This window comes from Cuculus canorus, chromosome 2 (genome assembly GCF_017976375.1).
Source record: "Cuculus canorus isolate bCucCan1 chromosome 2, bCucCan1.pri, whole genome shotgun sequence".
In the NCBI taxonomy this organism is placed as follows: domain Eukaryota; kingdom Metazoa; phylum Chordata; class Aves; order Cuculiformes; family Cuculidae; genus Cuculus; species Cuculus canorus.
Window position 1 is genome coordinate 161,480,481 of NC_071402.1, and position 18,412 is coordinate 161,498,892.

Below are 18,412 nucleotides of genomic sequence, written 5' to 3' on the forward strand. Positions count from 1 at the left end.
CCCAGCTCAGGGCGGGGGAGCAGCCCCTGTGCCCCTCCCGGCACAGCCCCCCCCACTCCCTGTGCACCGGAATCCACCCCCGGACCCCGCTAACGGCAATAAATATCTGGGAGCAGCTCCCGTGCCACCCCTAGCCCAGCCCGGATCCCCTGGGATGGGGCGGCTCCGTCGCCCCCCGCTCCCGCCCGGGCTCCATCGCTCAGAGGCGCAGCTCCCTCAGCTTCCGACGCAGGTAGAGCTTCGCTTCCTCGATGCCGCTCACCTTCTCCAGCTCCGTGTATGGCAGCTGGAAGGGAATGGGAGAATGCCCCGGATCAGGATCTGGCCCATTCCCACAGAGGGAGGGCTCTGTGCCCACTGACCCCCAGGCAAGGCCAGGGTAGCCCCATTCCCAGCCCCATTCCCATTCCCACTGCAGCCCGGCCAAGGATCCTCTAGAGATGCTCCCAATCTTGAATCCCAAATCCAAGCCCCAGGAAGGGGTGGGAGAGCAAACAGGGATCCCATCCGCTGTCTGGGGTGAGGGGCAGCTGCGGAACAAAGGATGGAGCCGGGAATAGAGCTGGGAATGGGCAAGGAAGGGCTGAGGGATGGAGCCAGGAATGGGGGAGGAAGGGCTGCAGGATGGAGCTGGGAATCGTGAATTTTATCCGATCTGCCAAGGAAAGGAGGCGCCAAGATTCCTGAAAACAGACACCCCCAGACCCTCCCTTGGCCCAGGGGAGCAGAGATCCCACTGGGAAAGATGAGCCGGAACCGGGTTTGGGGAACCGGGAACGCTCCCTGCCCCGGAGCAGCAAACCTGATCGGGAACAAACACCCCCTTGGAAGGGGTGGGAGCAGGGATGAGAGGAGACTCCGGTTCCACTGGTGTTATCGAGATATCAGGGAGGGGTGGGAGCTCTGCAAGTCCTGGAGAAGGCTGGATGGAAGGGAACCGCAATCCGGGCACTGGGGAGGCCGAACGCTGCTCCCTACGGAGACGGGGCAGTGCAGGCACACGGCTGCAGCCCCACCTGTCCCTCCTGGGAATAAGATACTCGGATATTTGGAATAATTCCTTCCTGGAAAGAGTTCTCAGGCCGAGGGCAGCGGTGGAGTCACCATTCCTGTGGCTGTGGCACTTGAGGACACGGACAGGCAGTTGCCGTGCTGGGTTAACAGTTGCACTCGAAGATCCTAAAGGATTCCATGGAAGCACAAGATGAGCTTCCCGGCAGACCTGGAGATCCTGCTGAGATGCAGTGACCTGGAGTCCAAACCTCCTTGGAGCTCAGTTTCTGGAGGAGCTTGTGTGGAGCTGCAAGTGCGGGAACACTGCCGGCCAGGCGGGAGCTCCAGTGTGGCATCGGAATTGCCCACAGCTCCTGGGAGAGGCCACGACCAATGCTTCGGAGCTGCAGCTCATTCTACAGCAGAAGAAACTCCTTCCCACCAGCACGGTGAAGAAATAGGGCTGAAAGCAGGCACCGTGAGGAGACGGAGCGGGAGAATTTGGACCAGGGACCGCAGGGGAAGGCAGATGCCGATGGGGGTGCTCCCTGGGTGCTGCTCACCAGCATTCCTCGCAGGAATGGGGTGAAGGCAGCTCCTAACTTTCCTTGGAGAAGGAGCCAGGACCGCTGGCTGCAGTGGCTCCAAACCAAAGGTTCTGGGATGGAGCCGCCTCCTTCCATGGCTCTGTGCTCCCGGAAGGATCAGCGGCACAGGCTGGAAGTGAGCAGTGCCAGATCCAGGACAGGGTGTGTGGGAACAGCTCATCTGGGCAGGATTCCGGGAAGGATGGTGCATGTCCCTACCTCAAAACTCCTGAGGAAGAAGAGCCGGCTGTGAGCAAAGTGCCAGAACCACCAGAGAAAGGAAGATCCAGCTCGGAAAGGGACGGGAGCCAGGGTGTCGGTGGGCAGAGCCGAATGCCTGGAAGGGGTTCCCGCAGCACCCACTGCTTCCCAAGGAACGGGAGCAACCGGCAGGTCCGGAAGCAAGTAAGGATCCAGATTCCAGCCCTGGTGATGGCAGCCCTGGGAAGGAACAGCTCTCCTGGAAGGAGGCCCCGTCCAGAGGCATCCGAGGAGCAGCGCGGCCCTGGCACAGGCCCACACATTCCCAGACGGCTCCAAGCCGGCAGGCGGCCGGAATGCGACAGCCCGCAGGGAGCTGGCAGGCTCGGAGAGCGCAAGGAGTGGCGCCGTGTCCAGCTGGATCCCATCCCATCCCATCCCATCTGGCACATCCCAAGAGCCAACTCCATGGGGTGTCCGCAACAGTGACCGGGACAAAGGGGTGAGCGCAACCCCGCGGGGCTGCCGGCACGGGAGCGACGGGATGGAGAAACAGCCGAACCCTGAGCCCGGGGAAGAACAACCCCTTCCACCAGGAAAGACCAAGAACAACCGGCTGGAAAGGGGCTTTGCAGAAAAGGGAGAAAGGGTCCTGACAGACAATGGCTGGATGCCCATCGGCATCCCAGGAGAGCCGGGAAGAGCTCCAGGAGCAGAGGCTGAGGGAGCCTCAATCCACAGCCAACGGCATCCCAGGAGAGCTGGGAAGATGCCTGGGAACAGACGCTGAGGGAGCCTCAATCCACAGCCAACGGCATCCCAGGAGTGTTGCGAAGAGCTCCGGGAGCAGAGGATGAAGGAGCCTCAATCCATGGCCAACGGTATCCCAGGAGCGTTGGGAAGAGCTCCAGGAGCAGAGGATGAAGGAGCCTCAATCCACGGCCAATGGTATCCCAGGAGCATTGGGAAGAGCTCCAGGAGCAGAAGATGAAGGAGCCTCGATCCATGGCAAATGGCATCCCAGGAAATTTGGGAAAAGCCCCAGAAGCAGAGGCCGAGAGAGCCTCAATCCACAGCCAATGGCATCCCGGGAGCATTGGGAAGAGCTCCAGCAGCAGAAGATGGAGCCTCAATCCACAACCAACGGCATCCCAGGAGTGTCGGGAAGAGCCCCAGGAGCAGAGGCCAAGGGAGCCGATCCTTCTCTGCTTCTCAGCACTGGTGAGATCCATCTGGAGTGTCTGGCGCCACGCTTCTGGAATGAGGCATGGACAGACCGGACGGCCACAATGATGATGATGATGGGAGTAAAGTATGTGATGTGGAAGTAAAGTACGGGATACAGGAGCTACAGCCCCACGATCCGTGCCCTGCTCCGCACTCATTTTCTGCTGCTGGCGAGGGAAGACTGGATGGGACCAAAGCCCTGTTCTGCATCCATGAGGATCAGGAAAGAGCTCCCGCAGCCTCAGTCATTCCTGACCACACTCCCGGACAGAGCAGCTGATCCCACGCACAGGGAGTGAGGAAGTGCAGCTCCTGGAAGGGAGGTTGGAGCCAGGCAGGGTCGGGTTCTGCTCCCAAGGAACAAGGGATGGAATGAGAGGAAATGGCCTCAAGCTGCACCAGGGCAGGGTGAAATGGGATACTGGGAAAAAGCCCCTCATAGAAAGGGATGTCCAGCCCTGGCAGAGGCTGCCTGGGGCAGTGGTGAAGTATTTAAAATCCATGTAGATGTGGCGCTCAGGGGCCTGGATCCATGCTGGAAATCGCAGAGCTAGGAGCAGGGAGCAGGATTGGCTCCAGCGTTCCGCAGCCTGAGATGCCCACGGCAACGGCACGGCTCCAATCACTGGAATAAACTGAACAACACACACTGGGAATTCCGGAATGAGGAGCAGCTCCACGCCGGGCGGCTGTGCCTGCAGCAGGAGAGCAAGGAGCTCTCTGAACGGTCACGGGGCTGCCTGATGGATCCGGTACTGCGATTCTGGTGATTCCGAAGGGCAGACACAAACAGGGACACGAGGCCTGCGTTTCCAAGTGGTTTTCTGAGTGCCAGATACAAACCACCCCACACAAATCCTCCTAGAGGAGCTGCACTCCTCAATCCAAGCTCCAGAGTCTCCGAGGGAATTTGAGGAAAACCACGGGGGCAGCGGGGAAGCCTTGAAACTTCGTCATTCCCAGCTTTCCCTTTCTCCAATGCAGCCAGGGCTCTGAAGCCAGCACGGACGGGAGGTTCCCCTCGCCCTCACCCCAGATCAGGAAAGGAATTCCGGCAGGACCCATGGACACGAGAGGGCTGTGCCTCTGCCTTCCGCCAGGGCTCCAGGGCGGATAAAGCTGCCAGCCCCATGGAAAAACTCAGAATGGGGAACAGAGCCATGAGGATGAGTCAATGCTTCCAGGCACAGGAGGCAGGGATGGAAGAACAGCTCCACCGGGAATGTTTACAGTGGGGATGCCAGCGCTGCAGCCCAGAGCTCACCAAGAGAGGGAAGAAGAGGGAAGAAGGATGTACCTGGACAAGGCAGTATCCCAGCAGCCGCAGGTGCCGGTCCCTCATGGCACGGGAGCCCACGAGGATATCAGAATTCTGGCAGTAATGCCACTTGTCATTCACGGAGAGAACCACCCTGCCGGGAGAGAGCGAAACAAGGAGCATTATCCCAGGGAACAGGGCCCACCAGCAGCAGCATTATCCCAGGGAACGGAGCCCCAGGGCAGCAGCGTTATCCCAGAAAATGACACATCCTGGCTCCATACCTCTGAATGCCTTCCACTCCGTGCGTATCAGCCGGATCCCGCTTGGGGCTGGGCCGGCACGGCGAGGGCGGAGGGCCGGAATCCCCTCCAGGCGTGGGGCTCCTTCCCTGTGGCTCCTCCGGGGGCTGCTCCCCCTGGAAGCTGTCGTGGTTGGGGCAGCTGGCCGGAGCCTCCTGCTCCTCCAGGATCTTTCCAATGGGGAACTGGAAGAGTGTGGCAGAGGAGGAGCCATCGGGCGTGCTGGCCGGCTGTGCGGAGAGGCACTCGGAAGGGCTGCTGAGCGTGGAGCTGCCCTGGCTTTCCAGGGAAGCCTCCTTGCTCGGGATGCAGTAATAGTCCGCGGGGGGCTGGAAGCAGGGCCCCCCCGGCGCCGGACAGAGCGTGGGCAGGAATCTCCCGGCCAGGTTGTTTTCCCGGGATCCCACGGGGCTGCTCGGTGTCTCCGGAGCAAAGGGGGCAAAGTCCTGCAAGTCCGAGGTGAGGGCCAGGACGCTAGAGCGCAGGGAGACGGTGGCCGAGGACGTCGTAGGGTGGGAAGAGGGAGCTTTGGAAGCCATAGGGATGCGGGAGAGGGGCAGCACAGTGCCTGAGCGGTTAATCCACAGCAGGAAGTCTGCAGAGAGAACACTTGGATCGGGATCGGATAAGGACCAGACCCCCTGCACTGACCCCACCAAGCCGTGCCGCAGTCAGAGCGGCTCCAGATCTCTTCCCGACACAGCAAGAGAAAGCAATGAGGAGATGGAGCAGCCCAACACAGTCCTGCCTGTAATAACCCTGCCACCTCCGGCCTCTCCGAGCACCACGGGGGCTCCTGACACCCCCAGAGCCCCCGACTCCCAAATTCCAGCGTCCCTTCCCGCCTGACATGGCTACCTGTGCAGTATCCCGGGGGCAGCACCTCGTCCTGCCGGTAGCATTCCTCTCCCACCAGCTGCCGCAGCGCCTCGGCCACCAGCCCCTTGTAACTGCAGGAAGAGACAAGAGTTGGAATGTGCTCCGGGAACGGATCCCAGCCTGCATTCCCGCTGGATGCATCCACACAAGCCAGGAATACGGAGCCTTTAGCTCCAGGCTGTGCTTTTCAAGGGCAGGGAGGGGACCTGGTTCAGCTCACTCCGTAGGAATGCTCCTCCTGATATCGCGCATTCCCCATCACCCACAGGGCTGTCAGGGATCGGGATAGGGCAGTGGAGGAGTCCCCATCTCAGAGGGATGGAAAAGCTGTGTGGATGTGGCGCTTTGGGACAGGGTTTGGAGTTGGCAGTGCTGAATTTAGGGCTGGACTCAATGAGATTAAGGATCTCCTCCAACCCAAATGATCCCATTCGGCTCCTCTGTGGGGTTCCACATCCCCACTGGAGCCGCCCTCCCATTCCCGGCGCTCTGGTCGCACACCTGTACTTCCTGTTGGCCTCGTCGGCTGTCAGGGCATGCTCGAACATGAGAACGCGGTAGCGCGGGTCGAGGCGCGGGCCACTGTAATCCCGGAATTCCAGCTCCACCGCCGCATCCAGCAGCGAGAGGTAGCGGCGCACAATGAGCGCGTAGGGGCTGCCTGCAGAGAGGGGGTGCCAGGATAGGGATGAGGCGCTCCCAGCGGAGCCCAATCCATCCAACACCCTCAAATTCTACCCCATCCCAGCTCCAAGGGCAGGATTCATCCTGGCAAAGGCTGGACATACTCATGACGTTGGTGATGAAGGCTGGGGAGAAGACCTGGTGCAGGACGGACTGCGGGAAGTGGCTGAGCTGGAACATGGACATCAGGATGTTGACGGTGGCCAGGGGCGAGCTGCCAGCTTTCTGCTCCAGGATTGCTTCCAGCTTCGGGAAGAGCTCGCCATGGTTGGAAGGGCGGTAATTCATCCGGCTGAAGGGGAACACCAGCTTCTGGATCACCTGGAGGAGACGGAGTCAGGATGGGCCAGGCAGTGGGATGGAGGGCAGGTGCAGGGGTGGGTGGAATCAGGGTCTCCCAAGGATCGGGACATATCCCTGTAGGATGTGAAGAAGGGAGGTGGTTCCCACTCCGGAGCGATCCCAGGATGCTCACCTTGCTGTCCAGCTGCTCCCCACGCTTCAGGAGGAAGTTGGCGATGGTGTCCAGGAGCCGCGGCTCTCGCAGCCGGTGCCGTGCCACATACTTGGCGATGAGGGCCATGGTGTAGGGAGTCAGGTTCTCTGCCTTCCGGGGAAGCCACTCTGCAAGGAGCAAAGCACTGTCAGAGCAGCTGGATCCAACCCAACCCTGGCTCTCCGAGAGCCGCAGCAGGAGGGGCAGCAGAGCCGCCTCTCCTGAATCCCAGCAAGATTTCAGTATACATCGAGTTATGGGCTTCGGGAGAGGTTGCAGAGGATTCCCATCCTGCCAGGGCAAATTTCCACTCCAGGCACAGCTGGGATGCGCACAGAGCAGAGTGCCGCCTTGGAAACTCCAGGGAAACAGCCCATTCCCAGACCCGAGGTGGGACGGCAATGACAGAGCAGCTGTAAGGCAGCGTTTCTCCTGCTCCCAGACGGTGCTTCTCCAGTCCCAGGGGTGCTCCAGGGAAGCTCAGAGTCTGTGGAGCGTAGGAATGGAGCCCAGCACATCCTGTGCTGAGGAAGGGGCTCCCGGGACGTGCAGAGTGCAGGGATGGAGCTCAGAGAGCCTCGTGCAGGGGAAGAAGTTCCCGGAGTGGGAGAAGCACAGGGATGGAGCCCAGCACATCCCATGCTGGGGAAGGAGCTCCAGGAATGGGCAGAGCGCAAGGATGGAGCCCAGCACATCCCATGCTGGGGAAGAGTCTCCCAGAGCAGGCCGAGTGCAGGGATAGAGCTGAGAGCTAGGAAGGGGCTCCTGGAGTGGACAGAGTGCAGGGATGGAGCCCAGCACATCCCATGCCAGGGAGCAACTCCCAAATCAGGCGGAGCATAGGGATGGAGCCCGGCATGTCTCATGCTGGGGAAGGGGCTACCGGAACAGGCAGAGCGCAGGGATGGGGGTCAGCATGTCCCTCACTGTTGAAGGAGCTCCTGGAGTGGGCAGAGGGCACGGATGGAGCCCAGCATGCCCCGTGCCAGGGAAGGAGCTCCCGGAGCGCAGGGATGGAGCCCAGCATGCCCTGGGCCAGGGAAGGAGCTCCCGGAGCGCAGGGATAGTGCCCAGCATGCCCTGTGCCAGGGAAGGAGCTGCCGGAACGCAGGGATGGAGCCCAGCATGCCCTGTGCCAGGGAAGGAGCTGCCGGAGCACAGGGATAGTGCCCAGCATGCCCTGTGCCAGGAAAGGAGCTCCCGGAGCGCAGGGATGGAGCCCAGTGGGCCTGTGCCAGAGCAGGGTCTCCCAGATCCGTGCTCACCTGCCATGCTGCGGATGAACCGCTCCTGGCGGTTCTCGTAGAAGAGCTGGGAGCTGAAGATGGCTTCCAGGGCCTTGTTGTTGGCTTCCTGGGCGGAAAGCGCCAGCATCTCATCCAGGAGCGCCAGCTCATGCTCCCGCACGGCGCTGACCTGTCCCAGCGTGTGCCGCACGAGGCGCAGGATCTTGCGGTTGTTGATGAGCTGCTGGTCGGAAGGCGGGTGCCCTTGCAGTGCCTGGGCACGGAGCCGGTAGTAGGAGAGGAGCAGGAAGAGGGTCTGGGGGTGCCGCTCCTTCTCCAGGTGCCGCTCCAGGCTGCTGAGGCAGGATTCCACCAGCGGGTGGGGGCTGGATGGGTGCAGCCGCATCACGCTGCTGAAAACCATGGAGACGTCCTTCTGGTTGAAGCGGCCTAGGCGGCTCCGGGATTCCTCCTCCAGCACCCGCACCAGCGCTGACTCCCCGGGCAGCCCTGCGGGACGAGAGGGAGCAGGGAATGAGGGAGAGATCAGGGAAGCACAGACCCACCAAAGCAGCAGATGGCAGCTGGAGAGGATGCGTTGGCCACACCAGCAACGGAACTGGATGGGAGAAAGAGGGAAGGGAATCGGCTTGGCCAAGCCGGACCAGAACACTGGCGCATCAGCACCCTGGGAAAAGGCGTTTGGAGACACTGGATTATTCCCACCCACTCTGCCAAGAGGCGAGTCCTCCAGCTCATCCACAAAGCCAGGTTTAACTCTGGTCTCAAACTCCTTAAGGATCAAGCAAATTCCTAAAAAAGTGCTTTAAAACCAGGTTTTGGTTGGAAAATGAGACAGACATCAGGATGTTGCTGAACTGAGGACTGGAATGAGAGCAATTAATTCTTCAAAAACCACATGAGTACGGCAGGAATGAACCTTTTGCATCCCTAACCTCCCCTTTTCCAGCTTAGCACCCGCCATCCGGACTTGGCTCCCCGCAGAACTCCTTCTCTCCAGCTCTGGATCTGTTACACAAGTGCAGGGGCCAGTGCGCAGCGCGGCTCTGGGAAGAGGCAAAGGCCGGTGCTGGCATGTCAGGAGGGATCTTTTCTGGAGGCGGATGAAGGGCTGTGCGCCACGGGAGGCGCCGGGAGCCTGCAGCGCTCTGAGGGCAGCTGACAAGGCTCCAGCTTTCCAGAGGCAGCACGGGGTCAGTTCCCACGTTTCGGCGTCAATCGAGGATCAGTGGGAAGGTGAGAAGTGAAGGATTGGTCCAAGCAGATGCTTTGGTCCGTAAAAAGGCCTCAGAAAGGCATTTGGAATTTTAACTAACGAGGAAGGAAGGTGGCTGACAGAGAACAGAGTGCAGATTGGTGCCAGAGCAAGCTCAGAGCTTCATGTCAACAAACACCCGTCGCCAGGCGGCCGAGGAGAGACAGCAGGAACAGCCTCCCTGCCTTCCTCGCTGGGATCCGGAGTGACTGCATCATGCAGGTGGCTCCGACTGCGGCTCCACCGAGGCCTTGGCCCGGCGTGGGGATAGAACAGCAAACAGAGCGGTGGGAGACGCGTGCGGGGCTGGCAGGAATGTGATTGCTGCCCTCGCAGGCGGGACAATCCACAGGGCTCTCAGAGGGAGCAGGGAGCTGCTCTGCACAGGAATCCCAGCCGCCGGAGCCTCCCTTCCGGAGGATGAAGTGCCCACGGCACAGGGCTCGCAGCTGGGAAAGGGCTGAGCCAGGCTCCCGTGCCTCCGATGCTCCTGCATTTCCAGGGACTGGAACGAACTTCACAGAGTGCTTTATCCCAGTGCTGCCAGGCCTTCATTCCTGGTTCTCCAGGCACCTGGAGCAGCCATTACCCACCATTCCCTCCCTGCGGTGCACCCGCCTCCATGGTGCACCGCTCCACACACCATCTCCCATTCCAGCACATCCTTATGGGCAGCAGGAGCACCAGGATCTCCACTGGCCAGAGCACCAGGAGCTCCACAGCGGGAGCACCAGGATCCCCACTGGCCGGAGCACCGGGATCTCCACTGGCCGAAGTGCCAGGAGCTTCTCACATCTCCTCAACCCTGAGCCCCGGCAGCACCCCTGGCATCACTCACCCAGCGCGGCGGCGGCATAGAGGCAGTTGACGATGCTGAAGTTATCAAACTTGGAGCAGCTGCCGATGATGGCCTGGCAGAGCGCCTGGAATTCTGGCTGCTCCAGCACGCGCCCCGGCCCGCGGCCGTCGCCCTGCTGCAGGAGCTGGCCCAGCTTGTGCAGCGCGATGGGGTAGTGGCTGGCAGAGACCTTGCCGGGGTTCTGGGTGACCCAGCGCAGCACCTCACCAACGCTGCGCGAGCGCTCAATCAGCCGCTTCAGCGTGAAGAAGGTGTCGTAGCTCATCTTCTCGTGGATGAAATTCCAGCTCTTCCGCTTGCCACGAGCCCTGCCGGCATCTGGGCCGGCGGCGTGGAGCAGCCCATGGCTGCAGGGCTCCAGCGGCAGCAGCAGCGCCCGCGGCCTGGCCCTGCCCGCGCAGTAGCAGCCGGGATGCATCCCGGCGCCACGGCCGTCAGCGGCGGCCGGGACCCGGGTCAGGGCGCGCAGCCATGGCAGCCGGCGCAGCATGGCTGGTGCGGGGCGGCGGCGGGGGCTGCAGGGAACCGGGAGACCCTGCGGGCGAGACAGGGATGCGGTGAGAGGCCTGGAGCGGGCAAGGGACACAGGGACCCACAATGGGATCCCAGCATCCGGATCTGCCTGGATCCAGGGGTGCTGGCCCCACATCCCCACCAACAGAGAGCCCTTGGAATGAGAATCCACACCGGAGCCCCAGACCAGATCCAGGGGCGCCGCCCCATATTGCTGCCTGCACAGACCCCTCGGAATGAGGATCCACACCTGGATCCCAGCCCGGATCCAGGGGCGCTGCCCCATATCTCTGCCTGCACAGATCCCTTGGAATAAGGATCCACACCAGGATCCCTGCCTAGATGCAGGGGCACTGCCCCACATCCCTACCCAGAGGGATCCCTTGGAATGGGGATCCAAAGCAGGATCCCAGCCTCGACCCAGGGGCGCTGCCCCACATCCCTGCCCACAGAGACCCCTTGGAACAGGGATCCACACCAGGATCCCATCCTGGATCCAGAGAGACCCCTTAGAATGGGGATCCACACCAGGATCCCAGCCCAGATCCAGGGGCATTGCTCCACATCCCTGCCCACAGAGACCCCTTGGAATGGGAATTCACACCAGGATCCCAGCTCAGATCCAGGGGCGCTGTCCCACATCCTTGCCCTCAGAGATCCCTCGGAATGAGGATCCAGTACCCGCAGCCCCTGCTCCCCCAGTACTGGTACCCCCTGTCCCCCCAGATCCCACCCTTCCCGCCCCTCCGGACCCTGCTGCCCTGGGACCCCTGCCCCGGGTACCGGGACCCTCACCCTCCTGGGACCCCCCTGGCCCCGGGTTCTGGCTCCGCCATTCCCCTCAGCCCCTAGGACCCCCAAAAGTCCCGCTCTCCCGATCCCACCTCCCAATATTGGTACCTCTAGCCTCTCTGGGTCCCCCAACCCCTGGTACTGGTACTCCTGCGCCCCCCCGGCACCGGTTCCCCTGTTCCCCTCACCCCCGCTCCTCTGGGACCCCCGACAGCCCTGCTCTTCCGATGCCTCTCCCCCCAGCACTGGTACCTCTACCCTCTCCGGGTCCCCGAGCCCCCTGCGGTACCGGTACCCCTGCCCCCCAGCCCCTCTCCCCCAGGACACCTGGAGGCTCCACTCTCCCAATGCCCCCCTCCCCAGTACCAGTACCCGGGACACCCCCAGCCCCCGGTACCCGTTCCGCCTGTCCCCCAGCCCCTCTCCTGCGGGAGACCTCAAGGCTTTGCTCTCAAAATCCCCCCCCCAGTACCGGGTACCCCCGTCCTCCCTGGACCCCCCCAGTCCAAGGTGTCCCCACGCCCAGCACCGGTTCCCCCGTTCCCCTCACCCCCAACTCCTCTAGGACTCCCAACAGTCCCGGTCTTCTGATGCCCCCCTCCCCAGTACCCGGTACTCTTGGCCTCCCTGGGCCCTTCCACACCTGGTACCGGTAGCCCTGCCCCCCAGTACCGGCTCCCCCAGCCCCGGTACCGGTTTCCCCGTTCTCCCCAGCCTCCCTCCCCCAGGACCGCCGAAGGCCCCGCCCCCCCGGGCCGTACATGGCGCTGGCAGCCGCCGCCGCCGCCCGGGCCGCTCAGCGCCCCCCGCACGCCGCACCCGCCATCTTTTCCCGGCAGCCCCCGCGCCCGCAGACACTTCCGGGGGCGGAGCCTACGGCGCCGATGCAAATCGACACCCCCGCGTCCCCCTGTGAGCAACCAAAGGGGCGGGCCGAGCCGGAGCACGCGGGAGGTGGCAAGCCCCGCCCACCCGTGGAGGCGGGACTATGCAGATGAGACACTCAGTTCCTCCAATGACCGAGCGCCTCGCTAGGGGGCGGGGCGGCCTCGCTTGGGAGACGGGGGCGCGGTCAGGTAGAAGCCACGCCCATCTGCGGGAGGGACCATGAAAATGAGCTATCCGCCATGTCCAATGAGAACGCACCTCGCAAGGGGCGGGGCGGCCCTGCTGGCGAAGACGCTGTAGAATGCGTAACAGGAAGGGAACCCCGCCCACACCCCCCAGGGGCGGGGCCATGCAAATGAACGCTCCTCTCCATCCCATCGCAAAAGTGGGGACACACCTTGAGGCGTTCCCAGAAGGGAAGGAGCAAGGCGGAGCTATGCAAATTACCTGTCCCCATCCACCAATCCGACAGTGCCTCACCAAGGGGGCGGAGATATGCAAATGACCCCTCCCGTCCTCCAATGACCCAGAGTGTCGCGAGGGAAGGGGCTGCACTGCAGGCGCAGGGCACGTGCCCCAAGAGAAGCCCCGCCCGGAGGGGGCGGGGCTATGCAAATAGCACTCCCACTCTCCAATGAGCGAGCAATTCCCCAAGGGATGGGGCCGAAGGGAAGCCACGCCTATGCAAATGAGCCCTCCGAGCCCCGCAATGGGCAAGTGCTTGACAGAACACGTGGTCCCCACGGAAGCCCCGCCCACCACCCAGTGGCCACGCCCCTCCCTGTCGTCCAATCAGCGCACCCCCCCCCCCCCCCCATCGGCAGAGCCGGAGCCGCTGCTGTTCTCAGTCCCTTTAATCCTTTCGGTCATTCCGGAGCGATGGGAGCCCCGGCGGGAGGGTAGGGGGTGTGGAACGGCCCGAGCCCTCGCTCCCACCCCTTCCCAGAGCTGGGAACGCCGAGCTGCTCCCCCCGAGTCCCTCCAGGGCTGCGGGTCCTGGTGCAGGCAGATTCCTGCCGGGATGAGGCCAGCTGTGTTGCCAGCTCCGGTACGTGGCGAAGGCCACCCATTCCCGGCGTCGGGAATTCCGAGCGCGTGCATGCTCCCACCCTCCGGCTCCCTTCGAGGCCGCAGCTCCTGACAGGGTGGCTGTGGTGCTTACCCGTGGTACACACCCGTGGTACATTCCCAGAGCTGGGAATGCCGAGCGTGTGTGTGCTCCTGCCCCCCAGCTCCCCCAAGTCAGATTCCCACTGGGTTCTGGCCAGCTGCAGTGCTATCGGCAGTACATGGCAAAGGCCACCCATTCCTGGAGTCAGGAATGCCAAGCGCGTGTGAGATGCAGCCCCTGGTCCAGGCACAGCAAAAGTAATCCCTTCCCAGAGCGGGAATGCTGAACACCCACATGCTCCCTCACCCCCAGCTCTCCCCGGGTGCAGCAGTCCCTGGGCTGGACAGATTCCTGCCAGGATGAGGCTGCAGTGCTACCGGCGGTACATGGCGAAGGCCATGACGCTGAAGAGGAGGGTGAGGCCGGCCAGGAAGGTGGTGGCGGTGGCGGTGAAGACGTGGCGGTACTGGAGCTGGCAGTACCAGAGCAGCGCCAGCAGCAGCAGGAAGAGCGGCAGCATCAGACTGCCGGCGTTGAGTGCGGTGTGCACGGGGTCGGCGGAGGCACGGGGAGCAGAGGGCGCGGGGCCTGGGCCGTGCTGGGCGAGGTGGCAGTGCAGGACGCTGTGCGAGGCGAGTGGCACGCTGGCCAGGCGCTGGCTGTCATCACGCAGCAGCTGCCCCTGGTAGATAAGCCGGACCTGGTGCTCCTGCCCCGGGAACTGCGCCCTGCAGGGATGGGAGAGGCCGGAACAGCATGAAATCACAGCATTAAAAACTGCAACGGGCCCTAAAGGCACAGAATCACTGAAGGGCTCCCCTCAGCCCTTTCTTCTCCAGGTTAAATAGCCCCTGCGCCCTCAGACGTTCCCAGAACTGCTGGGCTCCAGACCCTTCCTCAGGTCCATTCCCTTCTCCAGATGCGCTCCAGCCTCTCCAAGTCCATCTTGGAGTGAGGGGCTTAAAACTGAACCCAGGATTCCAGGTGTGGCCTCACCAGAGGGCCAATCCTGTCCCTGCCCCTGCTGGCCACACCATGACTGATCCCATCCAGTCTCGGGATGGGGCTGGGATGGGCACCTGGACCTGGGAAAGAGCGTCTGCGGGGTGGGAAGGGGCTGGTCCTGCCACGATGGGCACCCAGGGAAGAGCACGATGGAAATCGTGCCCAGGGAAGAGTGGGATGGGCGCCTAAACCGGGGGAAGAGCAGCTATGGGGAGGGAAGGAGCTGCTCCCACCGGGATGGGCACCCGTGCCCGGGAAGAGCGGCTCCAGAGAAGGAAGGAGCCGCTCCTGTTACGATGGGTGCCCACGCCTGGGGCAGAAGCGGCTCCGGTGTGGAAGCGGCGGCTCCCGCCGGTCCCTCACCTCTTCAGGGCCCCCACGGTGTCTCCGGGCCGCACCCGCGCGATGCGCTCGGTGTCGTTGAGGAACTTTAGCCGCAGCACCATGCAGGGCTCGCCGGGGCCGCCCTCCCCGTCGCCGCTGTCGGTCTCGGCCCGGTCCCGCGCCTCTGCCTCATCGGGCCCCGCTCCGGTAACCGGAGCCCCGCGCTCGACGGGGGCCGGGGCCGCGCTCGGCGCCTCCTCGTGCGGCTGCGGGGCGCGGGTGGAGATCCAGGCGAGGGCCAGCACCGCGGCGGCCACGCACAGAGTGAACAGCGCCGTCACCTCGTCGCCCACGCCCTCGATCAGAGCCATGGCGAACGCGGCAGCTCCGGTCACCGACCCCGGAGCTCCCCGCACGCCGCCATCACGCCGCTTCCGCCTCAGCGCAAGGCACGCTGGAAGATGTGGTCCTGCGCTGCGCATGCGCGGGGCGCCGCGGGGCACGCCGGGTGTTGGCGTCCTGAACTGCGCCTGCGCGGAGTGCTCTAGTCCTGCGAGGAACGCTGGGAGTTGTAGTCCTGCGTTGCGCTTGCGCGGAGTGCTCTAGTCCCGCTGTGCACGCTGGGAGTTGTAGTCCCGCTGAGGGGGTGTTATGGCGGTGTGGGGCTGCGCAGCGCGATGCCATGGGGGATGGCGGCGTTCTTGCCTGTGTCCCCATCCCACCCTCATCTCCATCCCTGTATCCATGTCCCCAACCCTGTCTCTGTCCACCTGTCGCGTTGAGAAGTGACCTACAGGGCTCATCTAGTCACCAAGGGTTAGAGCGAGCGTTGCCAGAGCCGCAAGTTGCGTTTCATGGACATGGGGACATGGATCTGTTGGAGCCCAAAGCCCCTCCAGTCCCACCCCCTGCCGTGGGCAGGGACACCTCCCACTGGATCATATTGCTCCAAGCCCCATCCAGCCTGGCCTTGAACCCCTCCAGGGATGGGGCAGCCACCGCTGCTCTCGGCAATCTGGGCCAGGGCCTCCCCCCCCCACCAGGAGAACATTCCTCCCTAAGATCTCATCTCAATCTCCCCTCTTTCAGATCAAAACCATTCCCTGCATCCTATCCCTGCACTCTCTGATCGAGAGCCCCTCCCCAGCTTTCCTGGAGCCCCTTTCAGCCCTGGAAGCTGCTCCAAGGTCTCCCTGCAGCCTTCCCTTCTCCAGGATGAACCCCAACTCTCTCAGCCTGTCCTCGACCAGGAGATGCTCCAGTGCTCAGATCATCTCCGTGGCCTCCTCTGGTCTCACTCCAACAGCTCCACATCCCTCCTGTGCTCATGAGGTGCTGCTGCTCCTGCTCACCTCTTCACCCACATTACCCTCAACCCTTCTCTCAGGTCTGAAAGTTTGACTGAATCCGCCCCTCGCAGCTGCCCCTCCCTTGGTGCGAAGTGGAATAATCACCCACAGATGTGGTTGGAGCTGCTCCTCGGGGGCTGCACCGGGGCGGGTGAGGGGCTGCTACCTTTCCTATATAACCAGACCCAGGGCAGCTCCTGAGGGCTTTCTTGGAAGCTGAGATGAGTGCAGAACCTGGGCGAAAGCGTGGGCATGCTCCCACCTCTGGGGACAGGAGGTCTAAGAAGAAGCCAAAGAGAAAGGAGACCTATTCAGTCTACATCTACAAAGTTCTCAAGCAGGTGAGATCTTTCTTTTTCTGGTGGAGGCTGCTTTGTGGGCAGAGTTACCTCTGTCTGTTGCGTGTTTACCTCATAGAATCTTGGAAGGGACCTCAAAACCCATCCAGTTCCACCCCCAGACAGGAAGGAAGGAAAATCTGCTCTTTAGTGAGATGAAAAAGAGCATTTGGGTGCAGGAGATGCCCCAGCTGAGGGTCAGAAGTGTGGAGATTCCTGATGATAAGAGGCAAGATTTGGGTCTAGCTTGGGAATGGTTTCCTAGAGAGGATAAGCTCTAGAGCAAGGCTCTGCCTAAAAAGTAACTGAGTAGAAATCAATGGGGCAAGAGCCGCAGCTCTTGGCCCTGTAAGAATAAAGTCTTTCTGGTAGTCTCTATTAGAGATGAGAAAGAACTTTGAAAGGTGGCCATGAGTTGCTTGGACCTCAGTTCTCTGCGTGAGGTCGTAGGCGGGACTTGGAGCACGTGGGCATTTCATAGAATGCTTTGGTTTGGAATGGAACTTTACAGGTCATCCTGTCCAACTCCCCTGCAGGAACAGGGACAGGGACATCTTCAACCACATCGGGTTGTTCTACCTTGTGGGCTTGTTTTCCATGGGGAATGTGCAGAGAAGCATAGAACCTGCAGGATGGAAAAGGCCTTTGAGATCATCAAGCCCAACTGTACCTGTTCAATGGCCAATGCAACCCCAAAGCCACCACGGTACCATGGGGCCATCTCTTCTGCCTAGTGTGGTGGCACGCAGCTCGAGACCTTCAGGGTGGCAGCATTTGTGTTCCTTTGGCTGAGGTCAGGATGCCTTGCCCAGGGTGGGAAGGGGTCCCCGCTCCCTGCAGGGCGATGGTGGCCTCAGAGGGTGTTTGGTTGCCATCCCACAGGTGCACCCGGACACCGGCATCTCCTCCAAGGCCATGAGCATCATGAACTCCTTCGTCAATGACATTTTCGAGCGTCTGGCCTCGGAGGCGTCGCGCCTGGCCCAGTACAACCACCGCTCCACCATCACCAGCCGTGAGGTGCAGACGGCTGTCAGGCTCCTGCTGCCCGGCGAGCTGGCCAAGCACGCTGTCTCTGAGGGCACCAAGGCTGTCACCAAGTACACCAGCAGCAAGTGACCACCCTGGGTCCCAATAAAGTCCTACTGCACCCCCTGCACCCCGTCTGCTGTGGTGCTGCCAGGAGGACGGGGAGGGCGCTCACTAATGGTGGGGTGGCCTGGGGTCTCCGAGACATGGATCTGGATGCTGGGACCTCTCTCTGTCTGGGTGGTGGTGGTGGTGGGGCTGGGACCAGAGCCCTTGGCCATGTGGGAAGGGGAAGGGCAGTGCTTCCAGCAGGCACCATCTCCAGATGGGAGTGAGGGGAGGTGGGAGCTGCCATTGTCTTGGAGCAGCGGGCGCTTCCCTGGAGGAAGCGATGGATGGTGGTGTCCCAAAGCATGCTCCTGGCACAAGGACCAGCAGCCAAGGACCTGGTCCGTCCTGGGTGTGTGGGGCTGGTCCTATCAGACAGAGGATGGAGCACAGATCTGGTGCAGCTTATCGCAAAGTAGCAGCGGGGCTTCCCTTCCTGTGCTCCTCTCTAAGGAATTGTCCTCCCCACATGGTGGTTCCCTGCAAGCTGGATGCTTGATATGAGCTTTTGGTGTTGCTGTGGCGCCTAAACCTCCTGTGGGCTTCCACCAGCACCCTTGGCAGCTCCAGGGAGTTGGCTGCAGCCTTGCCTCTTGGTGACAGATGGAGATGAAACAGCCTGCGGGCTTCAGAGCTGCTCGCTGTTGAGGTCTTGTCCTCACCATAAATGTGATGAGCAGATGGAAATCTGTTGCGTTCATGATTCTACACTTTGTAGAATCCTGGAATTGGTTGGGATGGAAGGGACCTCAAAGACCATCCAATCCCACCCCCTGCCATGGGCAGGGACACTTCCCACTGGATCAGGGGCTCCAAGCTCCATCAACCTGGCCTTGAACCCCTCTAGGGATGGGGCAGCCACCACTGCTCTGGGCAGCCTGGGCCAGGGCCTCCCCACCCTCACAGGAGAACACTTCTCCCTAAGATTCCACCTCAGTCTCCCTTCTTTCAACTGAAATCCGTTCCT

At 62.2% G+C, this 18,412-nt stretch overlaps 3 protein-coding genes across 3 annotated transcripts; 1 reads left to right on the forward strand and 2 right to left on the reverse strand.

Moving 5' to 3' along the window:
• Positions 1 to 39: 39 nt before the first annotated feature.
• On the reverse strand, positions 40 to 12,224 carry FASTK (Fas activated serine/threonine kinase). The gene is made up of 10 exons (XM_054058411.1): positions 12,055 to 12,224; positions 9,968 to 10,523; positions 7,893 to 8,363; positions 6,607 to 6,755; positions 6,236 to 6,452; positions 5,949 to 6,108; positions 5,427 to 5,518; positions 4,551 to 5,163; positions 4,306 to 4,420; positions 40 to 286 (listed from the first exon to the last, which is right to left on the reverse strand). The coding sequence occupies exons 2-10, from the start codon at positions 10,476 to 10,478 to the stop codon at positions 200 to 202; spliced, it is 2,415 nt and encodes an 804-aa protein (XP_053914386.1). The 5' UTR covers positions 10,479 to 10,523; positions 12,055 to 12,224; the 3' UTR covers positions 40 to 199.
• Positions 12,225 to 13,014: 790 nt separating this feature from the next.
• TMUB1 (transmembrane and ubiquitin like domain containing 1) lies at positions 13,015 to 15,086 on the reverse strand. Its single transcript, XM_054058475.1, has 2 exons — positions 14,661 to 15,086; positions 13,015 to 14,020 (listed from the first exon to the last, which is right to left on the reverse strand). Exons 1-2 carry the CDS (start codon positions 14,990 to 14,992, stop codon positions 13,666 to 13,668), a joined length of 687 nt encoding a protein of 228 aa, XP_053914450.1. The 5' UTR covers positions 14,993 to 15,086; the 3' UTR covers positions 13,015 to 13,665.
• A 125-nt stretch (positions 15,087 to 15,211) lies between these two features.
• LOC104061715 (late histone H2B.L4) lies at positions 15,212 to 17,427 on the forward strand. Its single transcript, XM_009563681.2, has 2 exons — positions 15,212 to 16,311; positions 17,191 to 17,427. The coding sequence occupies exons 1-2, from the start codon at positions 16,192 to 16,194 to the stop codon at positions 17,425 to 17,427; spliced, it is 357 nt and encodes a 118-aa protein (XP_009561976.1). The 5' UTR covers positions 15,212 to 16,191.
• Positions 17,428 to 18,412: the final 985 nt, after the last annotated feature.